The sequence below is a fragment of the Lutra lutra genome, chromosome 3 (genome assembly GCF_902655055.1).
Source record: "Lutra lutra chromosome 3, mLutLut1.2, whole genome shotgun sequence".
In the NCBI taxonomy this organism is placed as follows: Eukaryota; Metazoa; Chordata; class Mammalia; order Carnivora; family Mustelidae; genus Lutra; species Lutra lutra.
The window spans coordinates 36,209,568-36,228,419 of NC_062280.1; the positions used below are offsets into that span (position 1 = coordinate 36,209,568).

The following is an 18,852-nucleotide window of genomic DNA, read 5'->3' on the forward strand; positions in this document are numbered from 1 at the left end:
ATTGCCTTAGTCTAGCGCACCTGGGTCTTCTAATTCCTTCTGATTATCTACTTGTTCTGTTGCATACTGCTTTTTTTTTTTTTAAGATTTTATTTATTTATTTGACAGAGACCATAAGTAGGCAGAGGGGGCGGGCGAGTGGGGAGCAGGTTCCCCGCCGAGCAGAGAGCCCGATGCAGGGCTCAATCCCAGGACCCTGAGATCGTGACCCGAGCCGAAGGCAGAGGCTTAACCCACTGAGCCACCCAGGCGCCCCGCATACTGCATTTTTGAATTAAACAAACTGCTCTCAGTAATACCGAAGTGTATTGTTGCTGTGGTTACCCTCTGTACAACAAACACTTTCGGAGCCCTCCAGTGTTACCTTGTTTTTTAGGGTGGGGTGGGGGCTGATTGGCTGATGAGGTTTACTCCGTGTCTGCTTGACCTTGGATTTCAGCCCTTCCACGGTGCTGCAGCTTGGGTAGATCCCCTCTGCTTCATGCCTCTCTCCCTGGCTCCCCTGCTGCTGCTTCTCACTCTGGGCTTTGCAGTCCAGGGGTGGGAGGCAAGTGAGGCACGCTCTGATTAGGCCTCGATCTTAGTGACTGGGTGCTTCACTTGGAGGAGGTGTGGCCTCCGAGGTGTTCCTGGCCCTCCCCCAGGTTTCGAGGTCCCTGTTTATTCCCTTCCCCTTTCCTAAGCGTCGCTGGTTTTCACCATTTCTGTTAGGGAAACAGTGGCTTTTGCCTTTCTTCTGGGCACTGGACATTTTTTGTTGACCAGGATAGAGAAGAAGGATCTGGGCAGCCTATTTTACAAACCTTTCCTGCAAGGGCTGCTGTTCCTTCTCCTAGGACTGAACCAGGAAGGACAAAGGATGCTTTCTGGGCACAGTCACCCATCCCTTTTGGGAGGCCTCTGCCCACAAGAGGTTCTGAGAAGAGCCTAAAAGTGCGTGTGAATTCTCTTCTGTCGTAGCCCCCAGTGTACTTTGTGATGTACGTTCTCTGAATACATCCTGTGTGCTCTTGCTAGCTCACACTCAGCCTTTAGCAATTTGTTCATAGTTTTGGCTAAATTCTTTTTATTAGTGTCCACTGGAGTCTGAACTAGGTGAGCAAGTGCTCTGGTACCTCTTCAGACCTCCGTCTAGTTAGTTGTCCAGATGTTTGAGCTCCGTGATGGGTTGAGAAAAAGTCACTAATTTGCAGATTGTCTTGCATTTATGTTTATCACAAGAGTGATGCTCTTCCTAGCTTTCTACACCCCAGAGGGAAGCTGGAAACATTCCTCGTTCTTCGTCAGGGTTTGAATCTGTCATTCTTAGTACATTTATTTACTACCTTTTTTTTTTTAAGTAAAGAAGATCTTTCCCTCATGAAGTAGATAGAATGGATAGCCCTTTTTAAACAGCCTCGATAAATGCTTTATTTTTTCTCTTTGATTTCCAGTTTTCAGAGTAAGAAGTTAGCGTAATAGAGTTATACTGAGATTTGCAAGGGCCCACTAATAGAAATTCATTTGGTAGAATGCCAGTCCACTAAGAGACATTCAGCACCAATTAGTTTCAGACTGTTCTCTAGTTAAATACATTGGAGGAATGTATTAAAGAATCGAGGTAGCACCTTTTTAAGTTCAGAACTTGCTGTTGTCAATATCCTCACCAGTACCTGGCCGTACAGGTCCAGAGGCTCATGCAGGGACTAGTAATACCAAAGTAACCTTTGTAGAAGAAGTCTCAAAATCCCATTATTTCAAGGAAAATGCACGTTTACTACTATCAACAGAAATCTTGTCTTGTTCTGTTGGCAGTCTCCGCTCTTATAAGCAAGTCCAAGAGGCAGCTGATACCATAATAATAGAAAAATTTTGGAAAAGAGCCATCTCTTTCTTTGAGTCAAAAGGCAGATGCCAAGTAGGAACATTAGCTCATTGCATTTCCCTGTCTCCCCTCCCCCACATCCTTCTATGTATAATTTGTGCCTTTTTTTTTTTTTTTTTTTTTTTCTTAAATAGCCTGCCACCAAGTTCAGCTGGTGGCTGGGTACAAAGCTGTGTCCTTTTCAGCTCCTCTCTGCCAGCCTGGAGCATGTGTACTGGTTAAAGCTGGAAATCCTTACTGGCAAGTGGCGTAACTTGTGCTCCTTTTCTTAGACTCTTCTGCAAGGCAAATGGCCACAATCACACTTTGGCTCTCTCGTGAAAATCGAGCAGATCTGTCATCCCCCCCCCCCCCCCCACTGTACAGTTGGGGTTGCTGGTTAGCCATATGTGAAACTATGGTGGAATATATTACAAAGGTCTTGGCTTCAGAATGAAACTGGTTGCTGCTTTGTCTCTCCGTCTTTGGATGTGAAATTACCAGGGAAGCCATTTTGGAAAAAATATATTTAGGTTCCAAATTAATATCTAGTGCTTTTGTTGTTAACAGATGATATGACAGTATCTTTGAATCTTGTTTAGAAGCTGTTTGTAGGGACCAATTGAGACACATTTTAGGTAAAAAAAAAAAAAAAAAAAAACCTACTGTACTTTTTTCCTTTTACTGAAGCTATACCAGCGTATGTAAGAGCAGCATTTGTCTTGTTTCTTTATTGTGTGGACATTTTTGAGAAAAATGAAATGCACTGTGTTTATTCTCTTTATCTTTCCTGGCGCGGTACAAAGGGAAAACGATGGGAATGTCAGTGGCCTGCGTCAGTCCTGGCTTATTAATGAACTAGCTTCACTTGAGGTGTAAAAGACTGAATCCAACCAGACCTTTGTTTTATTATTATTTTTTCACAGGAAAGATGAATTGGGTACTCTCTTCCTTTCCCATTGTCCTGTGGTAAGGGACTGAGAAGGAAGGGTGTAGCTAGGAAGAGGTGGAGGCACTGGGAACTGTCAGGAATGTTGGGCGTGTGCCATGTAGATCTCAGGGCTCACGGATGAAAGAGCGGTCCAGGAATAGAAACTCACCCCGCTAATGACGGCCCATCTCACCCGATCCATACATGGATTAGGACGCGGTATCTTATTCAGTTGTGCCGTTATATGATCCTTCTTTGGCCCAGTGCAGGCGAGCATAATGGGGCTGTTTTTAACATATGCAAATGTTCACGGCCTGCCTGCGGCTTTGCAGAGGTGCTGGAGGCCAGGACAGAGATGTACAGCTAATTCTGTGTGACCACTTCACTTTTTTTTTTTTTTTTTTTTTAGTAAATTGGTGTGTTTTCCCCTAGGAAAAGTTTCTATGTAATGAAAAAGTACCATCTGCCAGATTGTCTAAAAGCAGTCCCATTGCAGAACACTTCCTTTGGATTGTGATTCTTACTTGCTAGCCTGTGTTGGAGACACTCATTTCACCGAGGGAAGTTTGATATTCGAGACTGTGTCTAGATGTCAAATTGTGCACATAAAGAAACATAAGTGTATGAGTTTTTAAATCTGTGAAACAACATGTGACTATCCCAGCCAGGGAGAAAAACAGTGAAATGAGAGGGCCAGGGTTCTGTTTAGGTCCCCATTGTAAAGGAGCCAGCTTCTCTTGAGGTCCCAAATTTTAAAGTATTAACCATAGCCTGCTGTTACGGGAATAATAAAATAGCAATAAAGATACATGAAATTTAATCATATTTGGGAACTTGACAGTAATGATTACGCGTGTATTTATAATTTTTCCTCTGCCACCCCCCACAATCACCATTTATTGAAAGCATTATTCAGATGCTAATGAGTAGGTTGAACAATAAAAGTATAAACAAAACACTAATGAATTAATTCCACCCACCCATTCCCCCCCCCCCACCGGCCCCTCACACTTGGAGACTGCTTTTGGACTACCAAATCTTAACAGTTTCAGAAATATTACCTTGCACGCTCATGCTGCTCTCTCATCATTCCTTCTGTCACTCAGCAAATCTGCATTTGAGCCTCTCATATGTGTCAGATACTGTTAAGCATTGTAGACTACAGAAAGGAATAACTCCTGTTCAGTACTATCAAACCAAAAATATTATTCTTTTTGCTGAACAATAGATTTTAGTGACTCACTTCACTTCAACTAACCAGTATATTAGATTCACGAAAGAGAGTAGCTTTTAAAATATTTTTTTGGAGAGCATGATGGAGAGAGAGCACCAGTAGGGAGAAGGGCAGGGGAGGGGCAGAGAGAGAATCTTAAACAAGCTCCATGGGCAGCACAGAGCCTGTCCAGGGCTTAGACTCAGCACCCTGAGATCATGCCTGAGCCAGAATCAAGAGCCGGACACTTAACCAACTGAGCCACCCATATGCCCCTAGTAACTTTCAAAATGAATTGATCACCTTACTTACCTATCTATGAAATATTTCAGCAACCAACATTTCCTAAATTACATAGGAATTTTATAGTTTACTATAACAGTGATTTGTATACTCAACTTATCTATACAATTTTTTTTTAAAGATTTTATTTATTTATTTGACAGAGAGAGATCACAAGTAGACAGAGAGAGAGGCAGGCAGAGAGAGAGAGAGAGAGGGAAGCAGGCTCCTTGCTGAGCAGAGAGCCTGATGCGGGACTCGATCCCAGGACCCTGAGATCATGACCTGAGCCGAAGGCAGCAGCTTAACCCACTGAGCCACCCAGACGCCCAATCTATACAATTTTTAATCTCAGAAGTAATGGACATGCTTATTCAGTATTTCATAAAGTCAAATAATTGTAGAAAACTGCTAATTTTAGGCCTGATTTAGAAACTTTTTGTTTCTACAAAAATGTATTCATTTGGAAAAGAGATATCAAATAGTGCTTTAAAATTATAGTGGATCTCACATTCTTACTAATCAGACAGCTGAGGGTATGAGGAAGTTCCTAATCCTACATATTTATACTAAAATATAAAACCAAACAGTGTCTTTTTTTTTTTTGAGCTAAAGGCCCAGACTTTGTTACATAGACTCAGTTGTTGATATTTTCAGTGAGTTGGATTTTATTTTCTTTTTATCTGAGCCTTTCTAATTCCTCTTTAAGCATTATAATTGCACATCAAAAGCATATGCATAACATTTTACGTGACTGTACCTTAATATTCCATCTTCATCTGTGAGCTGAACTACGACACCAGTGATGAGTTCGGTGTCTGCAAAGAGCCACATCATTGAACATATTAAGCACATGACTTCAGTTTAAATCTTGGGACAGGATGTGTTATTGTGATCCTGTGCTTAATTTATTTAAATTACTTTTAAAGTCAGTGACGAAGAATGAGACAAAGCCGCATCATTTTTCAAATGTAACTGTGATAATGCTGGCCCTGAGTGTGACCTTAGAGGTCATCATATCTGACATCTGCTTTCACCCAGTGAGGAAACAGACTCAGAGAAGCCCATCACCATCTATACACATGTCTGTGAACTTGGCCTCAGTTACTGTCAACAGTGTCCTGCCCTGGGGATGCACGTATGAAGTAGGCAGGTGTGAGGTTAGGGAGTCAGGGAGTCAGGACCTCCCTACAAGGTGCTAGATTGGACCCACATTTCTGGGGCTCCCATGAGCCACCCGAGAGCCGAACCCCTGCGTGAGACCCCAGACTTGACTGCAGACAGACTTTCAGCTTTCCCTTGCCACCAAGGGCAGAGTCCACATAGCCTTCCAGCAAGGGGGAGATGAGTGAGGAAGGAGATGAGTGACAGCAGCTCTCATGTTTGTGTGCTAACACCTATTAAGGTGTGTGCTGTCATTGCTGTGTGGTTCTGCTTTTGTTTTGACATCGAGGGGATAGCACTCCATTCCTTTTCTGGAAGTTCTACCTGAATTCCAGATGTCGCAAAGTAGATGGTGCTGAGGACCTGAGACAGGTGGTGGTGGGTACCTGAGCTCATCTATCACCATCTTTGGCAATTTGGGCAGTGTTTGTCATTCTAGTTATAAAAAGCAATATATATTCACTGTGAAAAATACAAATAAGAAAAGAAGACAAAAGTAATCCATAACCCCACCACCCAGAGAAAAACCATATAACATTTGAGTTGTATCCTTTCAGCTACCCATAATACGGGTGCCGGGAAGAAAGCACCGCAAATGATTTGGTGAAATTCTTTCCAAGTCGAAAGGAATTAAGTGCCTGTCCATGGTGCTGGGAAAGTTCCCATACCCACACTGTGCTAGGAAGGAAGCGTTTGTAATTATCTTTGTTCTTTCCAATTGTGAAGTGGTGGCACAGAGAAGTCAAATGATTTGCTCAGGGTCACATTCTAAGTGGTGAACACCAGACAAGGAGGCCAGACTTCTCTGTTCCTAGTTGGGATACTTTTGTATCATCCAACAGAGCCTGTTCAGAAGAAGCCTTTCTAGGCTGCCACCGAGTTTTCAGTTACTGTGGAGACTGCACCATAGAGTCAGGACGGAAACTGAGCTGGAGTTTTGTTTGTGTTCTGGGAGCAGATTGGCTGTTGTGATCTTCCTGAATTCAGAATCCCGAGAACTGAGATGGGTGTGGCCGCTCTGGAAGAGACTGGGCTATGTTTAGAAAGACTATTACTTCTAGAGTAACCAGGACATTTCTTTTACTGTGGTCCTCGCCTGTCCATAAATGGTTGGCTAAGTTCTTTTGTTTGTTTGATTCTGGGGTTTTTTGTTTGTTTGTTTGTTTGTTTGTTTGTTTTTAAAGATTTTATTTATTTATTTGAGAGAGAGACAGTGAGAGAGAGCATGAGCTAGAAGAAGGTCAGAGGGAGAAGCAGACTCCCCATGGAGCTGGGAGCCTGATGTGGGACTCGATCCCCGGATTCCGGGATCATGACCTGAGCCGAAGGCAGTCGTCCAACCAACTGAGCCACCCAGGCGTCCCTGTTTGTTTGTTTTTTAACAGATCTTGATAGCATCAAAAATAGCAAGATAAATCATTTGTGTAGGGAAAGAACACCCTTTAACAAGAAGCCTGCATCTCCGGTACCTTATAGAACACACACGCCAAAAGAAAAAAAAATTATTACTGTACACAATCATAAATCATATGCTTGGCTATCATTTGATTTCTACCAAAATTTATAGCATATGAGCATAAAAGCATTTTTAATATGGGCACATTAGTGGCATTTTAATTAAGGATATTTGTATCGTTCATTTAAATAGGGCTCTGTTTTTGTTCAGTAGCTTTCCTTTTAGAAGAGAAATGATTCAGAACAAAACCAGAATAAATGTGCTCACATTCAGTGTGGCTTAAGACATCAGAATTTTACATCAGGCTGTTATACATTTCTCCCACTCCTCGTGAATGGGAATTTTTCCCAAGAGAATTTCTGCTGCCCTTTGTTCTGCCTCTCAAAGTCCTCTCGCTCAGAATTGTGCACAGTCTTCCACCCATTTTGTTGTGTTTTGTTGCTAGTAAGAAAAATCAAGAGTCATGTGTCAGCTTCCACTTATTATAGAATCACAAATAGCTTTCACAGTGGTCTAGTTTCATCACATGGCAGTTCTCCAAGGGTCCAGAACTATTTATAAATTCTGTTGCACTTAGTTACGGAGAGCCAGATGTGAAAGTCATGCATAATATGTATTTATATATCTTCATGAATCTCAATTAGGGACCAGAAATCTTATGTCACATCTGTGTTATTTAAATCTATTTTTTGTTATAACACAGGACTGAAATTGTGCAGTGTTATGAAGATTACTATAAATATTAAGCTGATTAAAATTACATTGTAATCATCTGCTTTGGAAAAATTGCAAATGGCCTAATCGTGGCATGATAAGGGACAGATTAAATAAATCATCATGTAGAATATTACTCAGCCATTAAAAAGACAGAGAAGCAGGTTCGTGGTATATCAAATGACAAGCAAGGATACAAGTGGTATTCTCAGTGAAAACCCATTTATTTTTGATAGACCCAGTAAATGTGCTGTAAAAAAGATTAGGATAATATTTAACAAAATGCCCATTATCCTGATTTCTCAAGAATAAGATTATGGTGACTTCTCTTTTCTTGTTTTGGCTTAACTCCATTTTCTAAAATTTCTACAAAATCATGTGAAAACTTTAAAAGGAAAAAATATTATTAAAGTAAATCTATGCATTGCTAAAAATATTCAGTATTAGCCATGCTCTTCTCTGATGTTCTCCGAGCTGCATTCCATTGAAGGCATCAGGTTGCTGCAGAGAAATGCACAGACACCTGTACATCATGCATTCATGCCTCCAGCCTCTGCAGATTACTGATGGGCAGTCAGAGTGAGTGATGGGGAAGACTGGACTGAGCCCAGGGTCTGACCTAGGATCTCTCCAGCTTCTGTCTCCCCTTTTCCTTTCTGCTTATCCCTTCCTTTTCCTTCTCCTCTCCACCCTGAACCTTCCGGGCTAAAGTTATCCACACCCTGCGGACAAGAAGGCCAACTGCTCCTGCCATCAGCAGCTAGCTCTCCCTGCCTACTGCAGTGGTTTCCTTCTTAAGGTTCTAAACCTTCTAGTTTGAGGCTGCTTTAGCACACAGGTTTGGAACCATGGCACCTGGCAGTTCCATTCTACCTGACAGCATATGAAGTATAAAGCTTCGTACATTTTATGCAGAGTGGTCCTTTCCTATCTGTTCTTGTGGTAGTTGGAATGCAGGGCTTGGGTCACCAGTGAAAGGAGAAGTCTGGCGCACTTTCCATGGAAGACCATTTTTCTACTGCAAAATACAGTTTTGTGTTACCAGAAAACAGTATGGGTTGACTCGTGAATCACTGCATTTAGAATTCTTTACATAATCAACCTAAACCACCCAGAGCCCAGTAGTTTTTAATTTTCAACTCAGTGAGACTAAAAGGAAACAGTTTGCTTTTGGCTATAGTGATGCCGAAAGAAAATAAAATGTAGCTAGTCCTTCGACATTAAGGGAGATACAGTCTTTAATAAGTGTCTTCTAGAAGAAGTGACATCTGTATAAAACACCCGCTGTCTTCATTATAACTTTAAATAAGCTGTGTCTCTGGGGGTTCACGGGGCCCTTCTTTTGGCACACACTGCTGTGACAAAGATAAGTTTTAAAGCCCCAAGTAATTTGCTGTTGTGTAGAGGACGCTTTTTGGTGAGACATTTGGGGGTGCAGAGGGGAGTAAGCCCCTGGCTTAGATAACTCAGGCCCAGCAAGGTCCATTTGGAGCATAATTTTGGCAGATGATGGTTGTCAAGTTGACATTTCCTAGCCCTTGGTAACCCTAGTGATTCACTAATTATCATGTTAATGTTTTCTATAGCACAGAAACATGTAGGCCATTCTTCTTGATATGGGGGCATAGCTGTTCAGTGGAATTCTGGATTTCTTCAGACGCTTTGAGAAAGGGACCTGAGCTGTGCCTCTGCTGATGGCGTGTTTCTGTTATGTTTTGGTCTTTAATGGTCCTGCCTGTAGGGACAGGGTGGGTGGATGTTAAGGAACTTCAGGGAGAGCCTTTCTCAAAGTGCCTTTTAAAAATCCCCTACCGTTTTGGCAGGTTACAATCGAACCAAGAATGATTTCCATAAGCAATGGCTGTAAAAAACCATGTGGCCCCAGAAAAATAGTATTTAACCAGCAATATGGTTCATCTTATTAGCCTGAGGAGAAAATAACTCCCCACCAAATTCTACTCTATTATAGATAAGATTGTTTGAAGCCAAAATCAAAAACATCTGTGTTGTTTTTTTTTTAGCTGCATGAAACTAATGCTTTGTCCCCCAAAGTAGCAGCAGTTTGTACAGATGCCACGTACCCTGTATCTCTCAGACCTTGACACCATACAAGGAGGGCATCTTCAGAGTTCATGAGCAATTAGAACATTCCTTCCTGTCAATTAACTTGCAGAGTAATGAGATCAAATGAATGCTGTCCTTAAAAACACCTAGACTTATATTTTCTAAAAAGCATGCCTTGCTCTTTGCAGTTCCATGAACAGAGAAACAACTACTTAACATTAAGATAACTTAAAAATTGCACCTACAGCAACCAGAAGACAGAGGTATCGTCATTTACTTGGGACCCAGAATTCATGGATCGTCCTCCTGAGGAGTGACGTCATAACACCTGCCGTCACTTAAGTGTCACAAAGGTAGGCAGGCAGAACACTTAGGTAGTGAGCATCCTTTCTCATAGTAAAGCGTGTAGAATATCCAAGTTTGGGGTTATCTGGGTTATTGACCCTAAATTTCAGTTGGTGGGTTCCAGCCCATGGCCCACCTAAGGATTATGGTTTTTCCCCTGAAAGTGATGAGTTGTAAAGGCTTTGAACCAAGAGAGGAGCAGAGAAAGTGGACGACCCCAAGATGAGAGGGTGGCCCGTTGGAGAAACTAAGTTGTCTGGGACTGCAAGCTGTTTTTTCAGGTGGAGTCCCAACTGGCCAACTGGGTGGGAATTCGATTGTGAAAGATCCTGTACCTGGTGTTTAAGGCTTTTGTAGGGGACTCTGGGGACAGTGGAAGCCAGGGGGAGTTTTCAGTGGGGGAGCAGCAAGAGCAAATACAGATTTTAAGGTCACTGTGCTGTCCCCCATGTGTGGGGATCAGGTTCCAGAGGGAGAGATGGAATTTAAGTGAGTCCTAGCATGCCAGAAACCAGTGTAAGTGACTTGAGTATATGTATGTACATGTGTGTGCAGGTACATGTGTTAATGTAACAACAGTGAAGTGAATCTTACTATTTACCCATTTCAGAGGAGACAAAACCAAAGGGAGGCCGATCAAGGTCGCACAACCAGGAAGCGGTAGAGCCACGACGTGAGCCCAGACAGTCTTGGCTGCAGACTCTGTGGACCCAGGCATTGTTATTTACCCTCTCATACTGTGTCGGTGGGGTTGTCCTCACCATATTTTAATTAATAATAATTAATAATACATAAATAACAATTTAATTAATAGTAACAGTGATAGTATTCCACGAAATGCTGCCAGTACTTCACTAGCTTAGTGAATTCTTTGTAATCATAACCATCCCTATTGGAATGAAATTATAGACATTTTAGTGAATCAGAGTTGTGTAAAATATTCATCAAAAAGTTTCAGATTACATTTTCCAAGGAGAGGTCACTGCATGTCTTCTTGGCCCACTTGAAGCTCTCTGTATGGGAACGTGTGTAGCAGATTTCATGGTTGAGTCTTTTCAGGGCCTGCCATTGGATCCGTGTGACAGCCCAGGGGACATGAAATCCCACAATGTTCTCTGACCCACAAGTCACAGTCCGCTAACTGTAGATGGAATCTTCCAACTCAGTGGAAAGACAGGAGAGGCAGTATTAAGAATAGAAGAGAGTAGACTTTTCTGAAAGGTACAGCTCACCGACAGCAAGAACTGAATATATTCCTAACTGCAATGACCTCACTTGGTTTCTGAAAACAGAATAACCATTGCTGTCCCATGTGTTTCTGTAAGCGAATGGTGACCATGGGTGCATCCAAGGACTATAATTCATGAAAGACCAAACATGCAGTTGACTAGTATTTAAGTAACTAGTGGAGATGGTTTAGAGATTTTGGTGGCGCTCAGCTGCTCACTCGTTCAAATCACCAGGAGACCGTTTTAAAATTATGAACCAGGGGGGCGCCTGGGTGGCTCAGTGGGTTAATCCGCTGCCTTCGGCTCAGGTCATGATCTCAGGGTCCTGGGATCGAGGCCCGCATCGGGCTCTCTGCTCGGCGGGGAGCCTGCTTCTCTCTCTCTCTCTCTCTCTCTGCCTGCCTCTCTGTCTACTTGTGATCTCTGTCAAATAAATAAATAAAATCTTTAAAAAAAAAAATTATGAACCAGGACCCATAGCCGGTGGGGTTAGAGTAAGGGAGTATAAGGGAGATGGCAGTGTGGGCCCAGGCACTGCGGTTGCTTTGTAAGCTCCCCCAGTCTTCAGGTGGAGTGATCCTTGAAGACCAAGGTGAGAGGTTCCCACTGATCTCTAGCAGAAGGCAGTGGACACTTTTTTTTTTTTTTAAGTTGGAAGTACAGATAATACCACCCATTTCAATAATACCTAGATTTCTAAATTCTGCATATATAGTTTGTAGAATGTATGGAAATTCCATACTGTGCCAACTAGGAGCAAAATAGCTCCCTTCTTCTCCCAAAATGAAGATGAAGACCACATTTCCTGTCTTCAGAGAACTTGGTCAAGTGGGAGAAAGAGGAAGGGTGTAAGGAGGGAAGAAAGTAATACGGCATCAGCAAGACTAGCTCTTATTTCTGTGAAACCATCGCTAGGAAAGAGAAGGGAGAAGGCTGGTTGGGAATGTTGAAGGATATGAAGGATGGAAGAAAGGGTGGAAAGAAAGGGAAGAAAGGTGGTACATGGTTTCTCAACATGTCTCCATGACAAAAAGAACACCCCCCAAAACAAAAACAAATATTAAGCCCATCTTACATCACGTACCAATTCTTATTGGAAATCGTGCAATTAAGAAATGATAAAATAACATGTCTAGTTTTTGTTTATTTTGTTCTCTAAACGTAAATTTTACTGATGAGGAATGGAATTTTAATGATTATTGCTCATAGTGCGTCTATGTATTATTATTTTGCCTTTTAACATGTTTCTTCTTCTTAGAGGAATGAAATTGTCAGGCTTTTTCATGGTTAGGGAATTTGCAGTTCACGAGATCACCAATTAGAGACAATTCTAACCTGACGGCTCAGCTGTACCATTTAGAGAGAGCTCGGCTGACACTTCCAGGAAATCTACAGAACTGTTCATCTGTTGGGTCTGTGGCAGTGATTCGGCCTTACAAGAATCACACAGAGTTCTTGTTAACATAGTGGTTCCTGGGGTTCTAAGTCTGTAAGGGTATTAGGAATGGCCTGGTCCTAACCACCTTGGCAACGTGCACCCTGGGAGAAAAGGTTGTTATTGGCTAGAGCCTCGTGGCTTATCCATCCTGGAGCTTGTCCTGGAATCCACATCATTACACTCCCCACTTGGAGCTATTTCTACCATATCATGCAAGTTCATTTTTTAAAAAAACATTTATAACTTTTTAAAAATTTTATTTATTTATTTATTGGACAGACAGAGGTAACAAGTAGGCAGAGAGGCAGGCAGAGAGAGAGAGGAGGAAGCAGGCTCCCCACTGAGCAGAGAGCCCCATGTGGGGCTCGATCCCAGGACCCCGAGATCATGACCTGAGCCAAAGAAGGCAGAGGCTTAACCCACTGAACCACCTAGGCGCCCCTGCAAGTTCATTTTTAAGCATAATATGCAGTCAGAAAATAAACGGAGTTCTTTGACAAGCAATAATGCACATTCTGAGCATTACTAAAGCTTCTCCACTACCTTAGAGGATTGTCTAATCCTCAAAATGGTGCCCATTTCGCTTCGAAAGCAATTAGTGATAGCAACTGGAGTAGAGGTGGGAAGATATATCCTTCAGATAAGTTTTAACAGGTTCCAGTGACCAGTGTGGATCTGCTGGCTTTTTCATACATCTTGAGAAACTGCAGTGGATTTTCTGTTCCTTTGTATTTAATAAATATCCTTGTGAAATGATCCAGAACATTCTACATCTAGATTTTTTTTTAATGTATTTATTATTTTGATGCCATAAATTTTTGGCGGGATTGGTTTTAAGGTATTGCAAGATTTTTAAGACAAGATTAGGGATCAAACGTACCATATTTATTAGTTGTCTAGTTTTATGTTTATAAAACAGAAATCAGTTGTAGTATCGACATCTTGCTACAGAAATAGAGGATCTTTGAACTGGGAGAGACCTTAGCAGATGCACTCTTCAGTGATTTCTGGAACACTCCCTGTAGTACTGGTGAGACGGGCCATCTATATACGCTGTCAGATATAGGAGTCTCTGGAAGGACCTTGTCAAATAAAACACAGAATAATTCACTCTTTTGTGGACTGGTGCCAAGTTGGTACTTAAGGGGATTAAAGTTGAAATGACTTGATTAATTGACCCTAGTTTCACATTTTATGGTATTTTATGGTAGTTATCAGGTAAAGTTTAGCCAACCAGACAGAACAAGCTTTTGCTTATCAAGAATTTGATTACTATTTTCTTAAGATTGTATTTATTTTTCAGAGAGAGAGAGGGAAAAGCACATTTCCCGCTAAGCAGGGAGCCTGATGTTGTGGTGCTTGATCCCAGGACCCTGGGTTCATGACCTGAGCCGAAGGCAGACATTTAACGACTGAGCCACCCAGGTGTCCCTGACTACTATTTTTTATGTGTAAAGGGAAAAAGGAAAAGAAGTAAGCAGAAGGGGCTCAGAATCTGTAAACCCCTCAGTCTTTGACGAAGCCCTTTGCAGCCTTGCTTTCCCACTTCGATAGGGGCTGGGTCTGGGCTTTGCAGTCAGTCAGGCCCCACCCAGTTGGAATCCCAGCTGTCTCCTCTTCACCAGTGAGCAGGATCATTAAGGGATTTATGGGGATTTGGTGGCGAGGGAGTTAAGCCGTGCTCCAGGCGCTGTGGTGGTGGCCACCTGAGACGGGACGAAAGGCACGCAGCAGAGAGGGCTGTCGCTCTAATGCCTCTTCCTGCCACTTCACTTTCCTTTCTCCTTTGCCACATGTTTTCTGTCTCCACTTATCCTAGATCACCTGCCGAAACCTTTTCTTTTGGCATCCGTTTCAATTTTGGAGATTTCTCCCAAAAGGTAATAATGGTAATGAACACTTAAGCCACTAACATTTAGCCAGCCTCTTAGGGACCATGCAGAGCAAGTTTATTACATGCATTTTTTTTCCCTGTTTACTATTCGCAAGAACTTCCAAGTTAGGCACAGTTGAGGCTCAGAAATTAAATGTAATAGAGTCAAGGTATGAACGAGACCTATCTGACTTCAGAGCCCTTCATCACCCTGCAGGTCACGCCAGGGATCTCCTTCTAGGAGTGTTCACTTCTGTCTCTGCCACCATCCCAGATGGCAACGGTTATGACAACAATAAGAGCTAGTACAGGCTTCACCCGGGGGCTGCTCGAAGCCCCGTGTGCATACAGCCTCGTTGGAAGCTCACCACAACTCTGGACAAAGCTCAGTCACTAGCCCCATTTTTCAGGTGAGAAAACCAAGGCACAGAGAGGCTAAGTAACTTGTCTGCTTACCCAGGGTCACACAGGGTTAAAAGTGGTTTTCCAACTCCAGTTCTTCATCCCCCAGCTGTCTTTCCCCTCTCGTTTGACCAGTTCTTAAAACTTATTTTACAGTCGGTCTGACGACTCAGAGAAGAGACAGGAGCTCCCTCCTGCCCACTTTAACCGTGCTGGCTACGCTTTCCAGCTTTCAGTAATGTGCACACTCCTGATCCTCGAGTGGTCCTTCCAAAGGATTGATGTATTGGCTACTTCATCCAGAGGCTACACAGAGACTAATGCCTAAGCAAGGAAGAACAAACAGCAAATTCATTAACTAGGAATCTATTTACAGTCAATTCCCAAGGCTCCTTGTGCAGCCGGTGCCTCCACATCATTTATAGCTGCTAATAAATGAAAGTCTTTGCATCTTTCCAAGTGTCTTGATATTTACAAGTCCCGTATTTTACCATAGGAAGCAGCCTCAACAAGCATATTCATGTGTTGACAGTTCTAATTAATACAAGTAATTAGTCCTGACAGTGGAACCGTGAAAAGAAGACCCATTCATAAATTTGCTAATTATGTTACTCTGCTCAGAATTTAATCGTGGCCTGGTCTTTCATCATGTCTATATATGGGCAAAAGGCCATCTTACTAAATTCTTCTGGCTTCTGCATTTACTTCTGGTAAAGGAATTTTGTTGAGATGAATTTATCATCAGAACGTAATTCTCCAGCACGGGAAAGAGGTAAACGAGAGGATGGGAAAGCCAGGCAAGGAGGGAGGGAAAAGTGAAGTGCATCCATAGGCTTTCTTACTACCTAAAGCTTGTACCTTTTTCTGTACTTGTTTTGATGCTTTTTCTGAAAACCCAGTTGGTTTTGTTTTAGGCTGTTGGGATGTTTCTGGGACAGAAAATTTGAAGATAATTACTTCAATCCACAGTTGAGCTCGCTTCTGTCTACTGTAAACGGCCTGCATTTTCAAGGAGGTTTGCTCTGGGGCAGGGTTTCTTTAGCACTATTGACCTTGTTGGGATGGCAGGGGGCTATCCTATACATCCTAGAATATTGAGTAGCAAATGGTCCCCACCCACTGGATTGAGTGCAACTGCCCCCCTCATTTTGACAGCCAAAACCACCTCCAGACCTTGTCGATGGTCTCCTGGGGGGCACAATCACCCCTAGTTGAGAATCACTGCAGTAGAGGGAAGCTTTAGAAAAGAAATCAGGTAGAACTTGCATTTAGGACACTTGCGTAGAAACAGCTGTTGTGAACTCAAGAAAGCACATTTAGAAGTACCTTAGTGGTATGAAATCCAGATTTGGAATGATATTTCTTGAATTGCAGTACCTCCTTCTTACCTCTGCACTGTCAAGGTCCCTCTGGACCTCCTCGTTGGAAAGTAGAGTGGTGCTCGATAGTAGAGAAGCCATATCTAAACATACCTTTGCTTCTTGTTGTGAAATATCCTGGGCTCTGAGCATTCATGGATTCCATGTTTCAAGTGTCAACCACTTTTAGGTGACCTTAATGTTTTGGCTTTCCAGCCACAGGTGTTCTTTGTCCCCCTTTCCAGTCCATTAATTCCTTCTCTTGCCTCCCCACTCTGTTTAGATTTCTGGTCCTTTGTTTCAGTTACCTCCTACAAATACTGCCCATGCCTTTGCTGCTCGGTTCTCCTTCCACCTATCTGGAAACAACCACAGGTTCGGATGAATCCAGCCACTAGGCTTCTCAGACCCTCCATTGGGCAGCCCAGTCTGACTGGAGAACGTGACCCAGCAAAGGAGACTGAGCCTATTAGAAATGCACACCAACATCCCAACTGGCCATGACTGCCCTAAGAAAATAGAAACCACCTGAAGGTAAAGACTTCAATCTCCTATCAAAACTACAAACTTAGGGCACCTGGGTGACTCAGTCTGTCAAATTCTTGGTTTCTGCTCAGATCATGGTCTTGGGGTCCTGGGATCAAGCCCTGTGTCAGGCTCCATGCTCTGCAGGGAACCTGCTTGAGATTCTTCCCCTCTTCCCACATGCACGTGCTCTCTTTCTCTCTCTCTCTCTCTCAAGTAAATCTTAAAAAAATACTACAAATTTACCTGTACCCATTTCTATACTTAACTCACCCTTTCTGACAGCTGAATAAGGAGGTTTCCTTATCACAGACGAACTGACTTCTCAGGAAAAATCTTTTGTTACTGATTGATCATCCCTTTCTCCCTCTGTCTTCAGCCTGTCGGTCTCTACTGGATCTTTCCTGTCAACACTGAAACACATACTAACCTCTGTCAGGCCTCCTCCCAAAAGAAAGACGGAGCAGCGGTAACACAGCCGCCTTCCACTCACTTGCCTCTTTCTTCCCATTGACACCTCCAGTCAGTTGCTTCCCGTCTTCACTTCTTCAACTCTGAATTTTGCCACCACTTCTTCAATCAGGTTATGGCCGCCCTTACTCTAATCACCCAGCTCTAGCCAACTTCTCCAGTGACCTCGGTGTTGCCAAGCCTGGGGTCATCTTTCTTCCCCACATTTTCTTATCTTAAAACCCTACCTTATGCCTCCCTTTCTGCCTGATGCCCACTCCACTGGCTTTCTGGCTGCTGCTCTGGCGTCTTTCCTTGGCCTCCTTGGCAGGTTCATCTCCCTTGTCTTGACTATTGAATACCAGTTTTCCTCGTGACTTCATTCTAGATGTTTTTTTTTTTTTTAGATTATTTATTTACTTATTTGAGAGAGAGAGGAAGAGAGTGCACAGCAGGAGGGGCAGAGGGAGAGAGAACCCCAAGCAGACTCAAGACCAAGCATGGAGCCCGATGTGGGGCTCAATCCCGGGACCCCGAAAGTCAAAACCAAGAGCTGGGCGCTTGACCGACTGTGCCACCCAGGCACCCCTAGCTGTTCTTTTCTTCTCCCAGGCCTCAGTTTCTGTTTGCATGCCAGCAATGTCCACATTTATCTCCTCAGCCCAGATCTCTTTTTGAGCTTCTAAAATTACATGAACACACTCAAGGACATCTCAAATACAGCAGGTACAAAACCAAATTCACAATACCTTTCTACATCCCTGACTTATTCCTCATCAAGCATTGTCAGGAACCAAGTCCTCTTGGTACTAATTCAAAACATGGCTCACGGTTCTTCCAGTTCTTTCCACGTGCACTAGTCTGAGCCAGTGCTGTTTGTGCCCAGAAGGTAAGTGAAGGTAGAGAGGTAAAAGGGCAGGATCACGTAGGGTGTTTTAGGCCAGTGTAAGCACTTTAGTTTTTCTCTGAGATGGGACCATGAGAGGGTTTTGAGCAGCAGAGTAACATAATTGAACTTTTTAAAGGATCATTTGGGGGACACCTGGGTGGCTCAGTGGGTTGAAGCCTCTGCCTTCGGCTCAGGTCATGATCCCAGGGTCCTGGGATCGAGCCCCACATCGGGCTCTCTGCTCAGTGGGGAGCCTGATTCCTCCTCTCTCTCTCTCTGCCTGCCTCTCTGCCTACTTGTGATCTCTGTCAAATAAATAAAATCTTAAAAAAATATATAAAGGATCACTTGGGCTGCTATGTTGACAGTGGTCTATAGGATAGTATAGTGGGTTGAGTAATGACTCTGAAAAGACATCAGAATGTGGCCGTATCTAAAGTAAGAGTCTTTGCAGGTGTAATTAAGGTAACGATCTCAATATGGTGGACCCTAAACCCAATGACAGATCAGTCCATTGCATCAGTCCAGGCCAGGGGGGACCACAGCTCCCATCAGAAAGCCACCCTAGAGGAGATCCAAAGAGGTCAGCTTCTGGGTACACTTTAAAGGTGGTGCAGAAGGATTTTTTGACAGAATAGTTGTGATGGTAAGGGAAGGAGGAGAGAGAGGGGACTGA

At 43.1% G+C, this 18,852-nt stretch overlaps 1 protein-coding gene across 6 annotated transcripts in view; it reads left to right on the top strand.

The window, feature by feature from the left end:
• The window catches only part of RHBDD1 (rhomboid domain containing 1), a 125,257-nt gene that overhangs the window by 78,126 nt on the left and 28,279 nt on the right, over window positions 1-18,852 (top strand). Inside the window, exon 7 of one of the 6 annotated variants that reach the window (XM_047721160.1) lies at window positions 6,386-6,561. The exons of the other annotated variants lie outside the window; for them this stretch is intronic. Coding sequence (XP_047577116.1) covers window positions 6,386-6,405 — 20 coding nt within the window. The 3' untranslated portion in view covers window positions 6,406-6,561. Of the gene's footprint in view, window positions 1-6,385; window positions 6,562-18,852 lie in introns of those variants that run through there. 6 annotated transcript variants of the gene reach the window in all.